Source organism: Pezoporus wallicus, unplaced genomic scaffold (assembly GCF_028554395.1).
Source record: "Pezoporus wallicus isolate ANWC-B61680 ecotype Strahan unplaced genomic scaffold, APGP_CSIRO_Pwel_v1 contig_3487, whole genome shotgun sequence".
Classification (NCBI taxonomy): domain Eukaryota; kingdom Metazoa; phylum Chordata; class Aves; order Psittaciformes; family Psittacidae; genus Pezoporus; species Pezoporus wallicus.
The window spans coordinates 952,311-973,858 of NW_026636018.1; the positions used below are offsets into that span (position 1 = coordinate 952,311).

At 37.1% G+C, this 21,548-nt stretch overlaps 1 protein-coding gene across 11 annotated transcripts in view; it reads right to left on the reverse strand.

Annotated features, from left to right (window-relative positions):
- Window positions 1–323: 323 nt before the first annotated feature.
- Window positions 324–21,548, reverse strand: part of ADCYAP1R1 (ADCYAP receptor type I) — a 137,937-nt gene continuing 116,712 nt past the window's right edge. For 3 of the 11 annotated variants that reach the window (XM_057398930.1, XM_057398934.1, XM_057398931.1), the window contains 5 exons: window positions 16,327–16,380; window positions 13,403–13,486; window positions 7,421–7,550; window positions 7,179–7,220; window positions 324–4,016 (listed from right to left, as the gene is read on the reverse strand). In XM_057398930.1, coding sequence (XP_057254913.1) covers window positions 3,807–4,016; window positions 7,179–7,220; window positions 7,421–7,550; window positions 13,403–13,486; window positions 16,327–16,380 — 520 coding nt within the window. In that variant the 3' untranslated portion in view covers window positions 324–3,806. The remainder of the gene's footprint in view (window positions 4,017–7,178; window positions 7,221–7,420; window positions 7,551–13,402; window positions 13,487–16,326; window positions 16,381–21,548) is intronic. The other 8 variants (XM_057398932.1, XM_057398933.1, XM_057398939.1 and 5 more) reach the window with 8 other exon arrangements.

The window sequence follows — 21,548 nt, forward strand, 5'->3', positions numbered from 1 at the left end:
TAAGTTTCATTACATGGCCTCTAACTTCAAGAGATACTAAATGTAGGCAAAGGCAGAAGGAGGTGGGGTCACCATGTAGCAATGAAACAAGCCCTGTCCATTGAAATACAGGTTATAGTTTTCATAATGAAATGTTAATTGTCCTGTAGTACCAGCACTCCACATCAAAAAGTCAATAATCAAACAGTTGTTAGATACAGTAAATAGTCACAAAAGCTGTAGCACAGAAAGTTTTTGTACATTTAGAAAAGCAAAGTAAGAAAATTATACAAGAAAGACATTATGGACATGGTAAAAAAGATGGCTCAAGGAGCGCTGCACATTTGTTTCTTTTAATTATGTACTGTTTTTAATAACATAGCCTTTAGAGCTTCAAAATATGTTTCACAGTGAAAAAATCAAACAAAGCACTGTTACACTCACTTTATATTTACACACACCTAGAAGCGAACCACCTATTGGTTTCTTCCAGACTGAAACAAATAGAAATGACAGCCACTGTGAATGGTGGCCATGCATGCTAAGAATCTTCAGGTTACATTCAACAGAGATATTTCTTAAGAGCTAATTTGTCTGATGGCATCAGAATCTTATTTAGATAACTATATACACCTGAAGTATGACCTTTCTCGTTAATACTGAGAAAGTTTGAGTGACTAAGGAAAGCCACATTTGCAAGTGCATCAGCACTTCAAATCATCACCAAAAAAATCATGAGAGAAGGGTTTCTTTTGTAAGAAATTGTATATTAAATATGCAGAGAGATACTGTTTCTTCCAGTAAATACAGTGCTGGTGAAAGGTAACAAAGAATTTAATTTGTCCACTGAACACGAAACACAGGGTCTGCAACAGCGAAATTTTCCCTCCACTGCCCTCCAACTTTTCTTGCTCCTGAGCACTGGCTTTACAAATCTAAGGAGCAAGTCCAGGTTTTCATGAATATTCAGCCTTTGGCATCTCCTGCTCAGGCTGCCAAAAAATTGTAACAATGTGCTGAGGTCAAATCCCAAGCCAAAGTGAAGTGGCTGTGTTCTAACAGTAACAACAGTTTCCCCCGATTTTAATTTAGCTGAGGACCTGGTCTCTGGTGTGCGTGACTGGAGGGTGGTTTTGGTGTTGTGAACGTTTGCCCACAAGGCACTGGACTGAGATCCACCAACTCATGTTGCAGAGCACTGCAGGACAGCCAGGAAAACAACAGAATAAAGAAATAAGCTCAGAAAAAAACTCAACAACAACAGAAACAAAATTAAAAATCCAAATGCCCTCTTGCTCTTGACTGAAACATGACAAAAAGTCTCCAGCTAGAGACAGGAATTCAACACCTTTTTCTCAAAAGTTCTCAATTATTAATGCTTGAAAATTGGCTACTAGCCATTTATGCAAAATCTATTTTTTGTTTTCTTAAATAATACACTTAAACTATTGTTAATATAATACTTTGTGAAAGCCCATACTACAGAAAATACAAACCTAATGTCATCAGTTCATCTAACATTAAACAGTCTCATTTAAAAAATGTCTACCTATGCATTTACCTGATAGATCTCACTTTCCCCATCTTCCATGTCTTTTTGGACTGCAAAGTGCATGCTTCCTTGGGAAACTTTCTAAAATAGCTTTTAGCAGCAGCTAATGAAAGAGGATGCTCCAATCTATCTGTTAAAAATACTTTAGTGACTTTTGCAGGGAGTCTGGCAGAAGGGGACAAATCCTGCTCTTGGAGCAGCAAACCAGTGCAAAGACTTGAAAAAATAAAGATATATATCTGGATCATAGAACTCTCACTGAAGAAACTGGAGTGAAATGTAAATTATTTAAACTGTTTTGCTGGTCCTCCCAGCAAGGGTAGATTTCACCTGACATGGGTGTGTCTCATAAGAGCATGATCCCGTACCAATATGACATCAGTCAACATTTCTGCCTGTTTCAAATTATTTTTACATTCATTTACACTACTACAACTGAGAGCAGTTTTTGCCCATAAAACACTATATGTGTTAATTATTATTAATATTTATTTCACAACTTTCTGAGACCTTTTTTTTCTCCTTTTAAAAACAAGGAAACTAGTATTATTTTTTAAAACCTATGATTAAAATGACATTTTTTTTTACCTAAACAAAAGTCAGTAAAATTAAAAGCTTACAGTGAGCTGACACTAAAATTCTGAGTCTTTCATTTATTTTTTTAGATCATAATCCTGTCAACTAACACCAAAGAACAAGCCTGAATTTTAAATTTCCTGGTTACTATTAGTTTCAGTTCGAAACTTCACATTTAAAGTGTCATTTTCATTTTTGACTTTTTTTTTATATATATGCATACACATACATGCACATATATATATTTATATATATATCAGTTCATAAATCCAAAATGAAGTGAGCACTAGGACAGTCCTCAAAGCCTTTATGCACTGTATAAAGACTTTCAAGAATTGACATCACTGACATTTAATTGAAGTAGATAAGTACCAGTCGTGGCTTTAGCTAAAAGGCAAAGGTTGAGAGTAATTCCTCTCAAAGAAAAGCAGTAAGACCACTGGTGGTTAAACAAACAGAATATCCAAAAAGAGAGAAAACTGCCAGGTGTGGGAAGTCATACAAAGTCTTTTAACTTTTCCTTCTATGCCATTGTATTGTTCAATTTAGTTGCTCACCAAATTCCAGGATGATCATGCCAGATCCTTCTTGCGCCTCTTGTAATGGCAAGGAAAAGTCAACACACAGAAGTCAACCAGGTTGCAAAGGCACCACACTCTGACAGCACTACCAGAAACCGTACCACATTTGGACACAGATGCAGAAGGTTCAAGGTTATCTGGAGGGAAAGGCCACCCTGGAACTGACTTTTGCTCCTAAGGTGGGAGGGAGGCGTCAGTTATTTTTATTATGTAAAGAATCCAAATAATCTATCATCAATCAATCAATGCCAAAAATATAGATATATCTCAACTACATGGCCCTTTTAGAAAATTCACAGCTTAGCTAGAACAAAGAACATTTTCTTACAAGTGTCCCTGGGTAAGTAAGAAGCTGATCCCGTCTCTCTTGCCTGAAGTCCCCACACTGATTGATGGTAGCTATGAAGCTCCACATTGGCACAGAACTTTCTTTAAGTCCACAGGAAACATTTGACTAAATCCAGCCATGAACTTAATTTTCTGGAGTTCTTCCTGAATCAGCTGGTTAGATTAACCCAAGCATATTAGCTCCATCCTAAGACTCAAAAGAGAAACACTGCAGAAATTCACATGCCAAAAGACAGGGACACACTAAGATATGTTTGACTAGAACAAAAAAAAAAAAAGTCAATTCAAACCAAAATGGAAAGCAATATGAAAAATAACAGTGGTCATGTCCATTCACAGATTAGTATCAGTTTGGCAACCAAGGATCACAACTGCACGCAATCACTGTTACTTTTGACTGACAACGGATTACTTGCAGATGCTCTGAAATATAAATCATGGAGTGGGTAGGCTTGGCTATCTTTTAAACATTTTTCTGTTAATGGCCTTGAGTACACTTGGGTATTTACAGTGATTATTAAAAAGATATATATACACACATTTCCTTTGCTTTTATCACAAAGGAAAGTAAAAGAAGGGAAAGGGAAAAGGGAAAAGGGAAAAGGGAAAGGAAAGGAAAGGAAAGGAAAGGAAAGGAAAGGAAAGGAAAGGAAAGGAAAGGAAAGGAAAGGAAAGGAAAGGAAAAAGGCCTACACCACCACCAAAACTATGATTTATTTTTTTTTTTTAAGGGATGGTTTTTGGTTTGCTTGTTGACTGATGTGTTTTCTTTAGCTGCTCATGTCGCTAGGTTCTCTGCATTTATGCTGGACATCCGAATCTGAGAGCTGCTCTTGCTCAGAATGGAGAGTTGTGTCCCCCCGTTCACTCCGCTGCTCGCTAGAGAAGGATGACGATGTTTGAAATCCACAGCAAAATACCGGTTGACTTTCCAGCTCCTCCATTTTCTCTTTATTTCTGATTGCACCTTTAGGGAGAAACTTCAAAAGGTCATTTTTTATGTACTTAGCCGCTCGAGGGACATGCTGACAAACTATCAAGATTAGAAAAAAACGCCAATTTGACAGAATTATCTTTAAGACTATTATTAAACTCCTCACTTCAGCAAAATCTGAAGTGGTTTCCCCATGTATGGAAGAGGTCCATGCATGCAGTGGGAACAACAGCCTGGGTTCTGTGTCTCTGACTTCAAAGAATTTAGTATCAACCCACAGGTGCATGGAATACCTGTTCAACACCAACTCCAACATAGTTCTTGAGCTATCTTCTTGGAAGAATATCCTGTTTTCATCAACAGCCAGTACCAAATACATAACAAGGAGCCAAAGAAACCAGCAACCAAAAGGTACTAGACAAGAAATGAAATAACCTTTCCACAGAGGGAGCTTGTCTCTCACCTGCCATTAATGGCTGAATGTCTATTGAAAACTTTGTGCCCTGCTTTCACATCGCTTCTAAGCAGTCAATAGCTCTTGGACTAATATACATCTGTGACAGCCTCCTTTTCCTTGAGATTTTTTTCATGGGCATCCACAATAAGTCACCAATAGTAAAACAGTTCATGTCAGAATTTCAATTAGAAAATAAGCAAATAATTATATAGCTTTTCCACTTTTCATTCATCACCAGTTTCCTGGAAATCCTGCTAAAAGTACATGTATGTATATATATACATAAGATAGTAAGAATTTAATATAAGAAATATACTAGACCGACATTTTCTCAGTCTATTACTCACTCCTGACAGTAGCCAGTAGCATATTACTCAATGAAACAGTGTAAGAGCAAGTAAATGTGTACAGATATTTTTCTTAATATATTTTTTTTCAGTCTCCAATCAGCTGCTGAGTTCTTGTCTTTAACAATCATCACTAGATTTTCCTAGACTAATATAATTATCAAAATGAATCAGCATATGCCAAAATGCTAAACAAGTGGTTCAATTGTATATACACAAACTACAGGGAGGAAAAATCCAACTGGAAAACTTATATTCTCCTTCTACTACCTCTCAATTCCTATTTTCAGTAAAATACAGACAGTTAAGAGAGTAATATCTAGAGATTAATATTAAGCAATATTAATATACCAAAGGTGAACCCTTTCTTACCTAAATAATTTTGCAGGATCACAAGACATTCTCTAATGTCTTGAGAGATAAAATTGTTTCAATTAATTTGGTTGTACTAGTCTGGCTAAAAACCATCACCCCATTCCCTCCAAATGGTTACAGGAAATCTGACACACTCCACATGTTACCTTGGAAAAGTGCTTATCTGCAGATTAGTTTTAGACAAGACTTTCTGGTTATTTTTTTAGCACTCATGGAAGGTAATAGATGAAACAACAGCTGTCGGTGAGAGAGTTGTCTATCCAGTAATGTCAGCTGGTGAAGTATGAATGACACTAATGCCATTAATTCCAGAAAGTCATGATCCTGAACTCACCTTCCGAGCTTCTTGGGACCAAACTATGAATAATGCTTTAACAGACCTGTGGGTCCTTTAACAGGATAAGCCCATGAGCAAAGGTGACCTATAAATTTGTTTGATAAACTTGGAGATTGTTATGGCTATCTGCAAAGGAATCACTTGGATCAAGGGGTTAGAGACCTTTTGTACAAGAGAGCAGCTATGGCATGCTATATGTAAACGAGCATAAAAAACCTACTGCACTACAACTGGTAGAAAGAAATAGTTTCAGGCTCCTTGAAAACTAAAGGTGATTTTAAGACAAGTCTTCTGTTGGACTGCACAGTAGATGTGTATTAGTGGAACAGAGAATGGATGAACTGTAGATATTCATCTTAGGGAAGCCTTGACGAGGGACTCTTTTTCCATTTATACAGAAAACAGTTACCTCAGGTATTCAGTCTGATAAACAAAGGCAGGGGGATGTCAATTTGCAGATCAGAGTGGGTGAAGTGGAACACTGATGCTAGCAGCAGCAGTTGCCATGTGCTGAGAGGAGTGTGAGGCTTGCAAGGTACCCAGGCAACATCTGAGGGCATTTCTGGGCACCTGACACAATTGAGCTCTATGTATGGAGGGGCCAGCTGGTAAAAGTCAGGTCTCATGAGAAGAGTGGGCAACAGTTCTGTGGTGCCAGCTGTCTCCACAGCCAGGTTAAACTGTGGGAAGCCACATCTAACTGTCTCCTGGGGATGGCTAGCAACCAGAAATGCAAACAGGGTATGGTATTTGTTGGGTGCAACATCAGCAACAGGGCATGGCATCTGCTTGGTGCATCATCAGCAACAGGACATGGCATCTCTGCCCCTCCTTCTCACTCTCACTCTCCTTCTCTCTCCCCCTCTCCCTCTTTCTCTCTTCCTCCCCTTCAGGCTCTGGGAAAACAATGGAACAAGACCTCCTATAAACTATCTTAAACCAAGTTAAGCAGGTGATTGGGAAAAGCCAGCAACGATTTCTCAAAGGCATGCCAGACTAGCACAATCATCTTCTATAAGAAAATGTTTTCTGATGACATGGAAAGAGCAGTTGACAGTGTTTACTTGGACTTCAATAAAGCATTTGACACTGTTTCCCACGGTCTCCTCCTAGGCAAGGTGGCAAGACATAGATTAGGTAGGCGGCCTGCAAAATGGGCAGGAAATTGACTAACAGGCCACAATCAGATGGTGACAACTGTTTTTACTCAGGCTGGGAGACTTCAACCAGTGGGGTACTCGGAGATGGATGCTGAAGTCCATGCTCGTCAACATCTTTATAAATTACCTGAATGATGGGGTTGAAAGCACCCTCACCAGAGATGGCTGATAACACCAATCTGGGTGGTGAGGTGGACATTTCACAGGGAAAGCCAATTTACAGCAAGAACTGCATGAATTTTAACAAAGAGCGAAGTCCTGCACCTGGGATGACATACCTAAAGAAACCAGTACAATTCCTATCTCTGTTAGCAAACATTAATCTGAGACATCATTTCTGGCAAGGCCAACACTTTGGTTTAATAAAGACACTGCACATCTTTCTTTTTCTGAGACCCTGTGAGATTCAGCCTAAGGTATTAGGGAATATGGCATACAATGAATTACAGTGAAGGTTTAGAAGAGTGGTTATTCCCACAAGGAAATGGGATGGGGATGGTGAGTGGGGGAGGTTAAATATTAAAAGTCTTACCTCCCCATTCAAGAAACAATAGAGAACAGCAACAACAAAACCCTAGGTAAATGGGAGAGAAAAAAAAAAAAAGTAATTCAAAACTTTCAGTAAATGCTAGAAAATAGCTGGATTTAGAACAAACAAACAAACAAAACCAAAATCCTAGTATACAAAACATATACAACCAGTCTGAGAACTATGCATGCAAAATAGAAATAGAAATTTCTTTTTAACAGAAGCAGAATTCACTGTATAATCACCTGGAAAGATCCCAGTCCCAATTCAAACACTAGTCTCTCCCGCTTACTGACATTTTCAGGAGAAAAAGCAAACACCGTGTAGTGAATTCCAAACAAGGGGATAAGCAGTAGTGTAGAGCGAGCCAGTCTCCTGTTATAATAGAGTGAAAGAACTTTAATGCAGCCTTGTAATAAACAACTTGTGCTTTAATTAAAGAAGAAAACACAGAAAATATTTTGTTGCCTGTCTGTTGGGATATACATACACTGGATAATTATACAAACAAATATACGATATTCCCATTTGTTCCCAAACAGTGATTTCACACACACTGTAGTTTGCTCCCACTTCTTCACACTGCTACAATAATAGCACTAGTAATGCTTAATACTTTGTACTGTTATTTTAATTTGCATTATTACAATCAATATTTTTTTCTACCATGCCAAACATGAGGAGATTAATCTTGCTAAGGGATTCAGACTGCTACCACAACACAATAATAAACCTCTCACCCAACTGCTTAATTCCAGTGGAGTGTTTGAAATCACTTTTTTTGTGTGTGTGAATTTATTTCTACATAGAAAAAAAATCCAAACGAGCAATACAAATAAAGCTAAAATGCCCTGTATGTTCTTATACTCATGACTATTCTCCAAGACCTTGATTTTGATCTCATTTATACTCCTGGAAACTTAAGTGTAATTCCACTGTGTAACTATTTTCCAGGGCATCAGAATAAATAGATTTTAGACGGAAATTAAACAAAGCATAAACAAAAGGGCTGGAAATGAGCATGTGTCCCTGTAAGCACTTAACTGAGTATGGATGTAATTCCCCAAAAGCAGGGATCCAGCCAAGACTTATGTACGTCTTGGTCAGTGTCATTTGCTGATTGAGCAGCAAAAAAGACCCAAGGGAATGCAAATGTTGATCTGAAAATAAGGCAAGTGTTTTATTATAAACAAAGTAAAGTAACCTCCAGGATATTTTCAAAGGGGAAAAAGTAAGACGGATTTCCTTCAAGTAAGTTAAGGAGGTAGATGGAACGTAAAGGAAGGTAAAAAGCCATATTTTTGGAAGAGAATACTTTTAAAAATTCAAATGTAAACTCTGCTTATATCTACATGGTACGTTGCAGACACACTGAATTTGATAACACATGTTCAACAAAATCCCCCAAATGATGTGTTTGTCTTACTGAAAGTGAGTACTTAATTAATACATCTCCAAGAACTCAGTGAATATATGTTGTTATATTCAATACTAAACTGGAAATGAGACATCAGTCCATTGCTGGTGTCCCACAGTCACGTTTTGTGCACTAATGGTGATAAATACATCCCAACCCTTGTCCTGGGATTGTACTAAACACACATGATGAACACCAAATGCACACCAAATCTCAAGTGTGCTGGAAGACACCATAACCCAGAGAACACAATTCTTGCGAATTGTCAAATTGGGCATTGACCAGAAGTTCTTTAATAAGAGGGAACAGCCCTGGAACTCATTGAGGAAGAGCATACACAGTCTCCAACTCTGGTGATCTCTGGAAAAAGATATATAGAAGTGATTCAATGTAATGGACTAAAAAACCCTTCAAGGTCTATTCTAGTCCTTTTTCTCTATGGACATATAATCAGATTAATGAAAAGGGACACAAATATTGTGGAAAAGATTATGGAATAATACTGTATCTGTAAACAAAAAAGGATGTAAAGAACATAAGCATCTTAAACTAGCCATGGAATAAAAAAACAAATTAAGGTAGTAACCTGGAAAATGAAGCATCATGTCTCAAAGTCTCTTACCCTTTATAGTCAGAATTAATTGCAACAAAAGGATAAATGTTACTTTGATTTAAAAATCACAACAGAATTGTCTATTACATAGACAATACCATAGTCACAGGAGATTAATTTTGGGAAAGATGCAGAGGAAAATTTTTTTTCTACTGTCAGTTTTCTGGAATTAATTATATATGATTAATCATACAGTTAGTTTGTAGGATCTTGAAATATAATGCCATCATCAACTTATTTAAGATGCTGTCTTCAATATTGCCATAAAAGTCAGGAAGGAAATAAATCTAAGAAATAACACATTCTGAAGTTTATAGATTAAGATCTAAGAAGAGGAAGAGAATATTTTAATGATAAGAAAAACATGAGAGATACTAATGACTGTGTGGATCATAACTGATTATGTTTTTTCAAGAGCATTAGGAAGAATTAGAAAGTCTTAAAGCAGCATCTGTGAGATAAGTATGCTTGTGTCCAATAGTGAAATTAAGAAGCTAAGGTATACAGCAAAATTCTCAGGCACATAGCAGCCAAAGATTTCCATCTTCTTTTCTTCATATACTCTTTCAGACCAGCAAGAAACTTGGTTCATGGATCCAAAAGTTTTAAGGACAGTAATCAGTCAGGCTTAAACTGGCTGTTTAGGAGAGATATGTTCCCCAAAACTTCTAGCCAAAGCCTTTTTTACATTCCATCAAGTGGAGGAATGTCTTAGGTAACTAAAAAAATGCACATTGTCGTGTTTTTGTTTTATTTAAGCTGACATTCTATTTTTCATCTGCCATTTTCCCTAAAAACAGTCTAAGCATCAGGTTTTCTCCAATAGCATAGCTATGAATGTGGCCTTTCCATAAAGTATTAATACAAGAAGCACAAATACTTGTGTCCCCTGTTTTTCCTCACTCCTCTATTGAATTATGTAAAAATCCATCTTTATTGTAAAAGGAATAGAAAGAAGAAAGGTTGTCTAACTTTGACCAGCATCTGAAAGAACCATACCTTATTCTTTCACTGCACATCCATGCTTATTAAGAAGATTGCTAAGGTGTCTACAGATATCACATAGGACATAACCGGGCATGAAGTGGAGATGGAGATACACATCACATTGCATTGCTGAGTAGAATTTCCAGTGATTTCAACTGAATATTCCAGTGTGTCCCTATTCCACATTTTAAAACATGTTTCTAGAAGACTAATGCCATGACCTAAACAAACACAGGAACTGTGCATCAGATGAAAAAAAAAAAAGTATTTTGAGCAACTGTGCAATAGGGAACAAGGACCAATGACTTCTAAATGGTCTAAATAGGTTCTTCCAGCTACTCTGAATGTGATGTAACAAAGATATATCTCTAGATTGAGAGCCTGCAGATACAACTGTAAGAACCACTGAGCTGGATACATGATGATGCCATTTGGAAAGAATGAAGGAGACCATCAGAAAACATGGGTACTCAACATCAGGGAACCTGAAGCTCCAAAAGCAATTGTGTAAAGAAATTTGTGATTGGCATTCTTTTTTCTGTCTCTGAGAAAGAGATGAAAATGTTGGTTAGAGCTTACTCTCCCATCAGATCCAGGTATTTCCACTGCACTGAAGATGTGTCTTGTGCCATTTCTGCTGGACTTCACCTGCTTCTGCTGGACTAATGCAAAGTCATGTAGCTCAAAGAAAACCATTGTAACTTACATGAGATTTAACAGACGTGGTATGAAGCTAAGGATAAAATACAGCATAATTTTTACTCTGACAGTGTTTGCTGCTTTCATCTTAGAGGTTCTTACCACCCAACTTTTTTTTAGACAAAATACCACAAACTGTCAAGAGAATCAAATGATCTTCAAACCACAGCCTTTGAAGAAAGACTGTGTAGTTGCTCTTTTGCTACTTAGGTCTGCATCTTTAAACTAAGAGAATTGTTCAGTTTAAATGCTGAGTCTTAAGTAAAATTAATTTGGTCAAATATAAACTTTTGCAGTGGAGACATCAAGGTTTGTGCTCGTGTAGAACAACATTCATCTCACCAAGGTTCAGACATACTGAAATTAAGATAATGTCTCTAAAGCTGGTGAAGAGAAAAATGCACTTTTAAGACATAGTTCGTGATTGCTCTATATGCCCCTTTAAGAAGTGTGTCCTGTTGTAAAGCCTATGGTTATGTATTGAATGCATCTATTGATGTATATATTGACTAGCTTAAAGTTATGAGATATTTGCAATGATGACGTCTATTTTTATTTAAATCACTTCCACACCTACATTCCCTTTGTTGTCTATGAAGAGTAGCAGGCACTTAGGCATAAAGATGAATCATCTGTCCCTAAGAAAAGCCTTATCACATCCTAAGTCTCTCCATTGACTACAGAGGGAATCTAGACTGAGTTTGGCATATAAATTGCTGCACTGTAGGCTTGTCAAGTTTAGATTAGAGGAATTCCATCTTTGGCTGTAACTCAGTGATAAATATGTGCAAAAAATAATCATGACAATATTTAAAATAGAAAGATAAAAGGGCAAACCATGAAGATACAGGATGTCATTAATACTGAAATGCTTAATATAGCTCATGTTTAATAAACCAAAGTATCTATTTCATCACAAAGATGCTAAACATAATTAACATGTGACTTTCAGGAACCTCAGTAATCTTCCTGACAGATATATGCATTTTCCAAAAGCTTAATTAGGTCTTTAGGATTGTTTTCAAAGACCTGAAGTAATACGTAAACACAGCAAGCAATTACAGCTTTTTAATTTTCCCATGCATAAATCACATTTTCAGACTAAGGACTTCAAAAGCAGTGGAAGGTTGCTGGCAGGATTAAGTATATTGATTAGAAATGTACAGATAATTTTCTGGGCTCCTGTTTAGACTGAACTCTTCTTGCCATTGACTAGGTAAAAGATTTCACCTTAGATTTGCCAGTCTGACATCCTTCTGAAACTCTGCACTTAATGTGAAATTCGTTTCTCTACAAAACACCAACATGAAGTCCATGCTGCACCAGGTTGTAGATTAAGTAATGTACCTCATATTTCAAACTATCTCTTCTGGAGGTCCTAATTTTACCTAACTTTCTTAGACTTCAGCTTTTCTCAATGTAGAACATGGATCTGCTCACTGTTCTATTCTCTGTTTCTTCCATCTGCTTTTGCAGTGTCAGTCTATTGACTGAATCTTTTGAGTATCCTCATTGGACTATTACTTAAATACCTTGGGGAGATGGAAAATCACAAAGAAAATTTATTTTCATGTTTAAAATGTGTTGTTCTTTGTTCGTTTATTGTTTGTTTTTTTTTTGTTTTTTTTTTTTTTACTAGTTAAAATACATAACAAAGCATGCAGCTATAAATTACATAATAACCTTTCTTCCTTAATGGTGTCAAAGATAATTCTTACGTATTCTTCAGCAAAATGCTGGACTGTTGGATCTGTTTGGCAGGACATCTTTTAGAGTGTTGATTTACACTCATGAGACTGCTGTGAAATTCAGGGGAAAGTTAAATCAAGAAACATATTGTATATTAGATTTCTGAAAGGTACTCCTCATCTAAATGAATCCTGCGGGCTTCTTTTACAAGTAACAGAGACTGAGGTGCACTATGAGAAAGTGATTAATTCACAAGTGTCTAGACTAAATGGCTTTTATTCTCTTTTCTAGACACCTCGCTCTCCATAAGCAAATCTCTGACTATGATTTTTGGCTAGACACGTAATATTTTGATACTAGTTTAACCTCAGCCTTTCCTCACCCCTGGGGTCTATACTAACATAACTTCACTAAGTTTGATTTTTACTCCAGATGACAGTCTGATTCACTCAATTCTTGCACTGCTCCTGTTGTTCTACCAAATTTTCAGGTGAAATATTTATTCTCGGTATGACCAGGGCTCACCTCTTTGTTGTGTCATAAACAGCAACTATTAATTTTCTATACAGACACTACCCAAAACCATAAGCAGCATCAGCAATAATCAAAAAATTTTAAAAAAAAAACCAAAACAAACAAAACCACCTTAAATCCTTGATTATGATGCACCAGCAAAAGCACAGAACAAGAGAATATTCTACATGCAACAAGAACTAAATGAATGACTGCTTTCTGTTTATTACCCCTCTGCTAATATCCATTCATTTACTTGCAGCATGCGTAATACAAACACAGTAATGTCACAGGATTGCGTACACTTACAGGGTAATGGTTGATAGTTCTGACATCTTGCAAGAGTGCTGGTTAGCCCTCTTAGGCTTACAGTAGCATTTCTGAACGCAGCTGCTAAATATGACAAGATTAGCATTTTTTTCAGCATATTGTGAACAGGCCAAGGTAGGTCACTTTTAACACATTTTATGAGACACGTCACAAAGATGGAAAGCGGACATGACAGAATGAAATTACAGCACAAACCAGCTGCTTGACTGAAGCAAAAATAAACAAAAAAAGATTAAGATGCACTGCCTGTCTCTGGCAATTGCGATGTGTTGATTCACAGACAAACCAAAGATTGAACAGCTTGGAGGCAGGCCAGCAGCTTTACGCATCCAAAATACACAAAACTTCTGCAGTCTGCTAGTATACAAAGGGTAACAGAACAGTATATTAAATGAAAGTTGACTGTACACTTTTGGAGAACAATCAGCAACATAAACTTGTAGGATGGAGATTTATCTAAGATGAAGTTGGATCAGATGTTCCTTATTTTCACATGTAAGTACACAATGCAGTGTGGATCCCTTTCTATTAGTGAAGAGTGTTAGTAAGGACACCAAAGCACTTCTTTTGCCCAGCTTCCGTGATGCATGGGATGGGGCAGTCAGCATGGAAACCGCTTGTCTGGCTCTCTTAATTCAGAGGCACTGCTTATTTTTTGACAAACACACTAGGACAGGTATGGTCATAAAAGAAGTAGGCACATATATTATGGACCAGGACCATGATCTCTACATGTTGCATTCTTGGAAGAGCTGCAATGGAGAAAGAGATGCTTAAATTTACAACTAGCCAGAGAGAGGCTATTTTAAATCAGCTGTCAAGAAGGGTAATCTGAAACAACACAACAAAGCATTTTGAGGGAACTTGTAAGAGATTTTGTATCTGTTATGATGGGCTGAAAAACATGAGAATTGAAAATAGTAATTTCTTGTTAACAGGAGATTTTTGTTTTGTTTTCTACATATGGTTATCTTGGTGAGATTCACTTCAGGGAAGGCTTGACATTTACAGTACAGATGTCTATGCAAAGTGGACATCCTTGATCCTTTGAGAACCATCAGAGAGAATAAGTAGTTGAGAGAGAAATGCACACTTATTTGTCAGGGTATAGCTGTTCTATTTTAAATGTTCACTTTAGGATGGGATGAACAATGCAAACACCAATGACTACCCTGACTAAATCTCCATTGACTATGAAGGACAATATGGTGATTTTTTGAAGCTATTGCCTACAAGGCAAGCATCTAAGTTTATTCAAATAAATCAAACTCTGTTTCTGTTGCTCTGATAATGTGAATGGTTTAAGATTTGTTTTTGCCTAACTATAGATGGAAGATGCAGCTCATAAACTGAACAACAAAATAGAATAAATTAAAAATAAATTTAATTTCTCACTACTGCTAAATCCTTTAAACCAATCCCATTTACTACAGTTTTGGGTTTGTTTGGGTTTTTTCCTTTTGGGTAACCAAAACCTGACAACAGCATTGTTCTTAAGGATTACAGTGTAAGAGCTGGAATGAACACAGTATTGTGGCATGTACATACACATCCAGCAAATAGACGTAATAATCATGTTTCAACTTGCAAAATCAGTCTCATTTCTTGGATGATGCAGAGGATATATATATGAAAATGACTGTTCCTTCTACAGTATCACTTCTGTGAGGTAAATTTTGCACTGCCTGTTTTTCACAGAGCTGAGTTGTGCATTGGTTGTCAGCTAAGACTGATCAAAAACAAGAAGAGAAGTTTTAGAGATACTTCTTTTTTACTGCGACTGAGACTTTCAGAAACAACTATGGATTTTTAGTGTCTCACTCATTTTTGATGACCTGATCTGAAATACATTTTATCATGCCAATTTTTACAAGAGGGCTGCTCAGCATGTGTTGAAAAACAGTGCTTGTACAGGCATTTTAAGGTACATAACCTGAAAATGAAATATCTAAAAATCAATATTCACACTGTAAACTCTTAGTTGCGGGGTGCTGAGGATCTGTTCTTCAGTGACATGCTGAGTGTTGCCATGGTAATCTAGAAAAAAAACTCCACCCATGTTTCCTTTACTGCTTATGCCCTGTTTTATTTGGTAGGGATTGGTTATAGGTTTTTCTAGTGAGTATACCTAACATGACAGCACTTGATATTTGCTAGAATTATCAAAAAGTACAGACTTCATTTTGAAAACTGTATCTGTGAATTAATTGCTGTTCCCCAACCAGTGAGGGGACATTTACACATGGGCTTGTGATAGAAAACTTTGCTAGCACTTCTTAGGAAAACAGTAATATTTTAATGCTGTTTTCATTTATTCTGCATCCTATCTAAATTAGGTAGAATAATATCTCTCTGATATTAGACACTGTAAAGTGACCCAAAATCTTTAGAGCACAGAACTGATAGAAGTTCCTCTCCCCCCAACCTTTTTTTAATATCTATTTATTTACATAATTAATTATTATCAAAGTAGAAACATTGATGGAAGGTAAGAGAGAAAGACAGAAGAGACAGAGGAACCAGAAAGTAATGGGAAGTCAGAAAAGATAGCCAAATAAGAGAAAATTAATATAAATGAGATGATGGATACCAAAACACTACATGAATTAGGGCAGGATCCTCAGATCTCTGTAGGCACACACAGAATGGAATTGGTCACATCTAACTATATGCATCTAAGATTAATTTAAACTGAACTATCACTTTCAACTTACTGAACCATGGAAAAAAACAGGTGCTTCCAGAGGCTGCACTGACCTGTGTAACAAAAGCATCTAAGACACATGGGATGCATTGTCTTATGGAAGTGCCCCGGTCTCTCAGATTGACCATAGACGACAACTAGACTGCTTAGATTAAATACGAGACTTTAGACAGCTAAAGGCAAACAAGCTGAGTCTCACCGCATGTGTCCTGTGCATGGACTGCAGCTGCATCTGGGAGGAAGAGGGAGGGTGCTAGGGTGGAAGGGGAAAGAAAAAGTTAAACATTCCAAGGATTAAATGAGTGATGTATTATAGTGGCTGACGACCATCTTGTCAGACTAAACACCTTAGCATCTGGCAATTTGATGCAAATGAGAGAGTACACAAATTTGAGGCAAAAGTAATTGCAAATTACTGCAAAAATGCAGTTGTAAAGATTTTGTAGGTTTCTCAGAGGTGCTTAAGAGAAATAAGATTAGCATTTTGATTAAGAGGAATGAAGTTATGCTCTATTACTAAGGCCATGTAGGTCCATAATGAAAATTATCAGGGTTTTGACTTCACTAATAGAACACAGGGAATGGCAGAGTTTGTGGGCTGTCTCTGAATGTGCTGAAGGGGAGTCCTTTGGGAAACACAGTAAGGTAGGATTTGATTCATGCAAATTAAAACTGTGCCTCATTGAGAATCTTTGTGCACCCTGCTCAAGTAATTCTATGTAAACTCACTACAAATAGGATAGATAACCATGTAGTAATAGGAGAAGAAATGTAAAAACAAATTAATAAAATAAAGTACTGAAAATACAGTAAAAGGTTAACCAACATAAAAGTAGAAAGATTGCATGGGAGAGAGAAAAAAAAAAAAAGAAAGTGGATCTATACAGCTGTAGTTTGAGGGACTTCCTCACCTTGCTAATCAATAGCTAATGATTTCCTGAAGCTAAACTTGTTTCCAGGCCAAAACACCAACTGCATTTACAAAACCCCTGGACTTACAGATCAGATGTAAATGGTTTGTAAAACTGAACTTCTTCTGTGAGCAGGAAACAGACTATACAATTCTATACCACTTCAGTGACTGCAGGCCCTGATCCACTGTGTGCAAGCAGACTCATTTAGCCCTCTCATCCAGACACAGAATAAGCAGGGATGCTTCTCAGTAAAGTTGTTATTTAGTTCCGTCTCATCTAATTTTTGAAGTTACTAATATAGCTGTATGCCTTTTACCTTGTCACCCTGCTAGCCTTGCAGTTAGTGGTGAGAAACAGACCATGAAGTGAGATTTATTTTACCTATTTTAAACATGACTGAAGAATTCATGAAGAATGAAAGAAGTTGTACTGAGAATTTTATTCTCTGGAGTGTGTAGATCTCTACTGACTGTGGAAGGAGCCAAATACAATTATTTGAAGGGGGCCTACAAGGATGCTGGACAGAGACTCTTCATTAGGGACTGTAGTGATGGGACAAGGGGTGACAGGTTACAACTTAAGCAGGGGAAGTTTAGATTGGATATAAGGAGAATGTTCTTTACTGTAAAGGTGGTGAGGCACTAGAACAGGTTGCTCAAAGAAGCTGCGAATGCTCCATGCCTGACAGTGTCCAAGGCCAGGTTGGACAGAGTCTTGGGTGACACAGTCTAGTGTGAGGTGTCCCTGCCCATGGCAGGGGTGTTGGAACTAGTTGATTTTAAGGTCGTTTCCAACCCTATTTAATGATTCTATGACTTAGGTGGATTCCATACTGTCTTGCTAAAAGTCCAAACACTGTTGTGCTCTTCATGAAAGAAAGACAACTCTGTTTCTCATCTCTTTAACTGAAAACAAGTCCAGAATTCGTAGTCTTGTTACCTATAGCTCTACTTTTCATTGCTAACACCACCAAATCAAAAGAACTTTCCCTGACTTCTCAAAGGGGTGTGATGTATTCCAGGATCATCTTCTGATATTAGGAAATAACCTGAAAACAAGTTGGAAAAAAAATAAAAAAAATGAGGAGGATGTCTGACGTCTTCTTTACTGTCCTTGTCCAAAATATATTAAAATCAGTTGACATGAGTGGATGACAGCAGCTTTCTTTCACCTTTTTGGTCTCTCTCTAACTTTTAGGGCTCTTGCATTACTTTAACATGTGACAGGTCAGCTTTGCTTCTCTTCACTGTTTTGAGTAGGTGTGTCTTACAAAGCCCAGTGGCTTGTTTTGGGTTTTTTTTCAGTGACTTGGGGGAACATGAGATTTACATATTTTTTTGTCTATGTACTTGTAAAGTCAATGAATGTCACACTAAAATCTAGGATGTATATAGGACACCTCATGAGGGTCTCTATAGTTTACAAAGCTCCCCCAATACACATAACATTCAATGTCCTCTATAAACTTTACGCTAGTGTACTTTTAATTCCATCAAAGCTAAATTTAACCTATTGTAACTGAAAGCTAGTATGCTAACTACAACAATAATTTGACACAGAAACAGTATGTCTATGAGGAAACCACTATCACCTCTCCCAAGGCTGAAGCCAAATTACTGCTTGCAGACTATATCTGTGGCTAAAAATGAATATTTAGCAAATATTAATTTGAACTGGAACTTCTTGTCCAATAGTTCTGATCTTTGCACAGATCTGAGCCTTGAAGGCAGAACAGAAAGATCAAAGAGAGCCAAAAATCATGTCTACACTGTTCGTTCAGATTGCTAACTTCTATAGGGCTGACATACAAAGATGGAGAAAGCTATTGTTACACCCAGACAAAATAATGAAGAGATAAAGCTCTAATATTTAGCTGTACTCTAGGGAAGAAAGCTGGTAGTAGAGAGCAGAATACTTCCATCAAAACAGTCCTTAAATGAACTGTATCTTCAAGGTTAAATGTCATTATCCTTCCTTTACATTTAACTCTGGAGATCCTATTTTAACATGCTAGATTATTCTCAGTGACTCCAGAGCATAAACTAATGTCATGCATTATGGAATAATTCTGATGGAGGTGCAGTAACGTAACTGTAGTGTAGAAGACAAAAGCGTGTTTAGTGGGAAAAACGTACCACACCAAATGAAGTTCTTAAATGGTTTTGAGTATACATTTACTGTTTGAAATGAAGAATATGTATGTCCAAATCCAGACATAAAATACCTTACAATGTGATTAACTCATTATACTTAAAAGAAACAAAGGAGAAAAACCCACAGAGTATTTATTGTCACAATCTTCTTTAAGAAGTGGATTTTCAAGCATTATACATGTCTTAGTCCTGTCAGCTGGCAGAGCTCAGCATTGGTCTGGCTATACTGAGTTTATATCATCTGTAGCTCCAAAGCTTCAGCTACATTGCTTTGACTCACCTGCCTTACACGTTATGCGATATCCCTGCAGACAACCATCCCAAGTTTCAACCCATCTCTATAAACCCTCCTTAATGAAAAAAAAGAATGCTGCCTCTGTTGAATAGGCCTGGGCTTGCAGAAATTTCATCAGTTGAAACAGTCCTGTGTTTTCATTGGAAATATGTAAGAGGGATTACAGTTTGGAAATCTGTCAGTAATGATACAGGTGCACAGAAAACGAGTTGCTAAGGCTATGATGTGAACCATATGCACAACTTCAGATTGGGCTGATCCTGAAGTAGCATACAGTTGTTTCAGCCACCTTCACTAAAACTTAATTCCATATTAAACCACTGTAACCTAGTGGCCTTTGAGCACATACTTGTACTCTCCAGGACAGGAAGAATTTGTTCCTGGGTAATTAACCAGTTACCTCATTGCACTACACATTTCCTTTTATGCACAGTGTTATTTACAAAAGCCTCATGAGAAGTTCAACCTTCCAGATCAAAAAATCCTTCTGCATGGTGACAGCACCATCTTTCATGTCCTTTCCATACCCCAGGCTCTAAAGTCTATGTACTTGCTTGGAGTACACCCTAATAATTCCTCAGATGTAAAAATAAAACCACTGGATGTGAAGCATGCTAGTTGCTGAAGTGAGACACAAGAAATCAGTATGTCAAGGAGAAGCAGAGACACTGAGGGGAAAATAAACTTCTTTTGTTCTCATATGGTAGAGTCAAAAAATGTAAATGGTAGCAAAAGGTAAATGGAAGACCATGGATGTTGGTGTGCATCAAGCTTTGATGTAAATTGAAAGCACATTCAAGATCAGAGATGTCAGAATTATTCCCCATTGTCTGCAGTCTCGCAACAACTGCTGCATGACGAGTTGCTTCTACTCCACACTTATCTTTAAACTAAGTAACCAAGTCAAAGAAACAAAGGTGAAAACTGATCTGGGGACAAATAAAATTCTAAATCTATCTTTCAGCCTACCCATGCATTCAAAACAACAAACTTAGCTATGAGTAATGAGGGAGGGAAATGGAAAACAGCCAGAATTGTCTTATTTGGAAGGTCCCTCATTAGCTTGCAATTTCAGGTTTCTGAAAAATTATCTGAATCTCCAAAACCATTATCTTTCCCAATAAGTAAACTGCCCTGATAAAGGATACAACACTACATCTAAAGCCATGGTTAATTCATAAGGAGAGTTGGCCAAAGCCAACAGATCTTCTCTATACTGCTAATCTCCGTGACAACTGAAGTTTATCAATACAGATCAAAACTAGGATATTCACTTTGATGAAGTTCAGTGACTTCAGAAACACATTTGAGGTCTGTCCCTCATTTTCTTTATGAAGGCTACCTTCTTTTTGTTAATCACGAAACTTGAATGCATGGCAACAGTTAGATTACAGAAAATCCAGTTAACTGTAGTCAGTTTTACATTAAGGTAAGAAGCTTTACATTGTGCACATTGCTAAAGTATTTGTGGTATTTTAGAAAGCAATGCTGGAACAAATTTAGGTATATCTAGCATTTCAGACAGTACATGTGTAGGCAAAGACCTATATTTACACACGTACACAGCAAACATTTACATGATGTTTTATGCTTAGAAAGTCATTTAGGTATGAAATATCCAGATATATGCCACTGATATATCAATAGGAATTCATTCTAGCCTTTTTTTGTGCCTAAGCCTCCTCAGAAAAAGGGCTAACCCAACCCTTGATAGAACAGTTGAGTACCTCAATCTTTGAATTACTGTTTCTTAAAAAAAAACATGAAGGAATATGTCTATAAAAAGTACAACACTGTTCAATACAACATGGCACTGTTCTCTCCTTCACTAACCTGCACACCTCCTTTATCTTTCTAGAAAAGGACCATCTATTAGTGTCTTCTCTTTTATTGCAAACACACTCTTTTCCAGCTTGGGGCTTGCTCTTGTAACAGACAGATAGGGAAAAAAGACTGTGTTTTGTTGATTTAGGGCACAATCCATGGACAAAGAACATTGTTTTCTAAAGCTGCCACAGAACATGGAATCCAGTGGAATTTTTAAGTCACCATTGGAGAA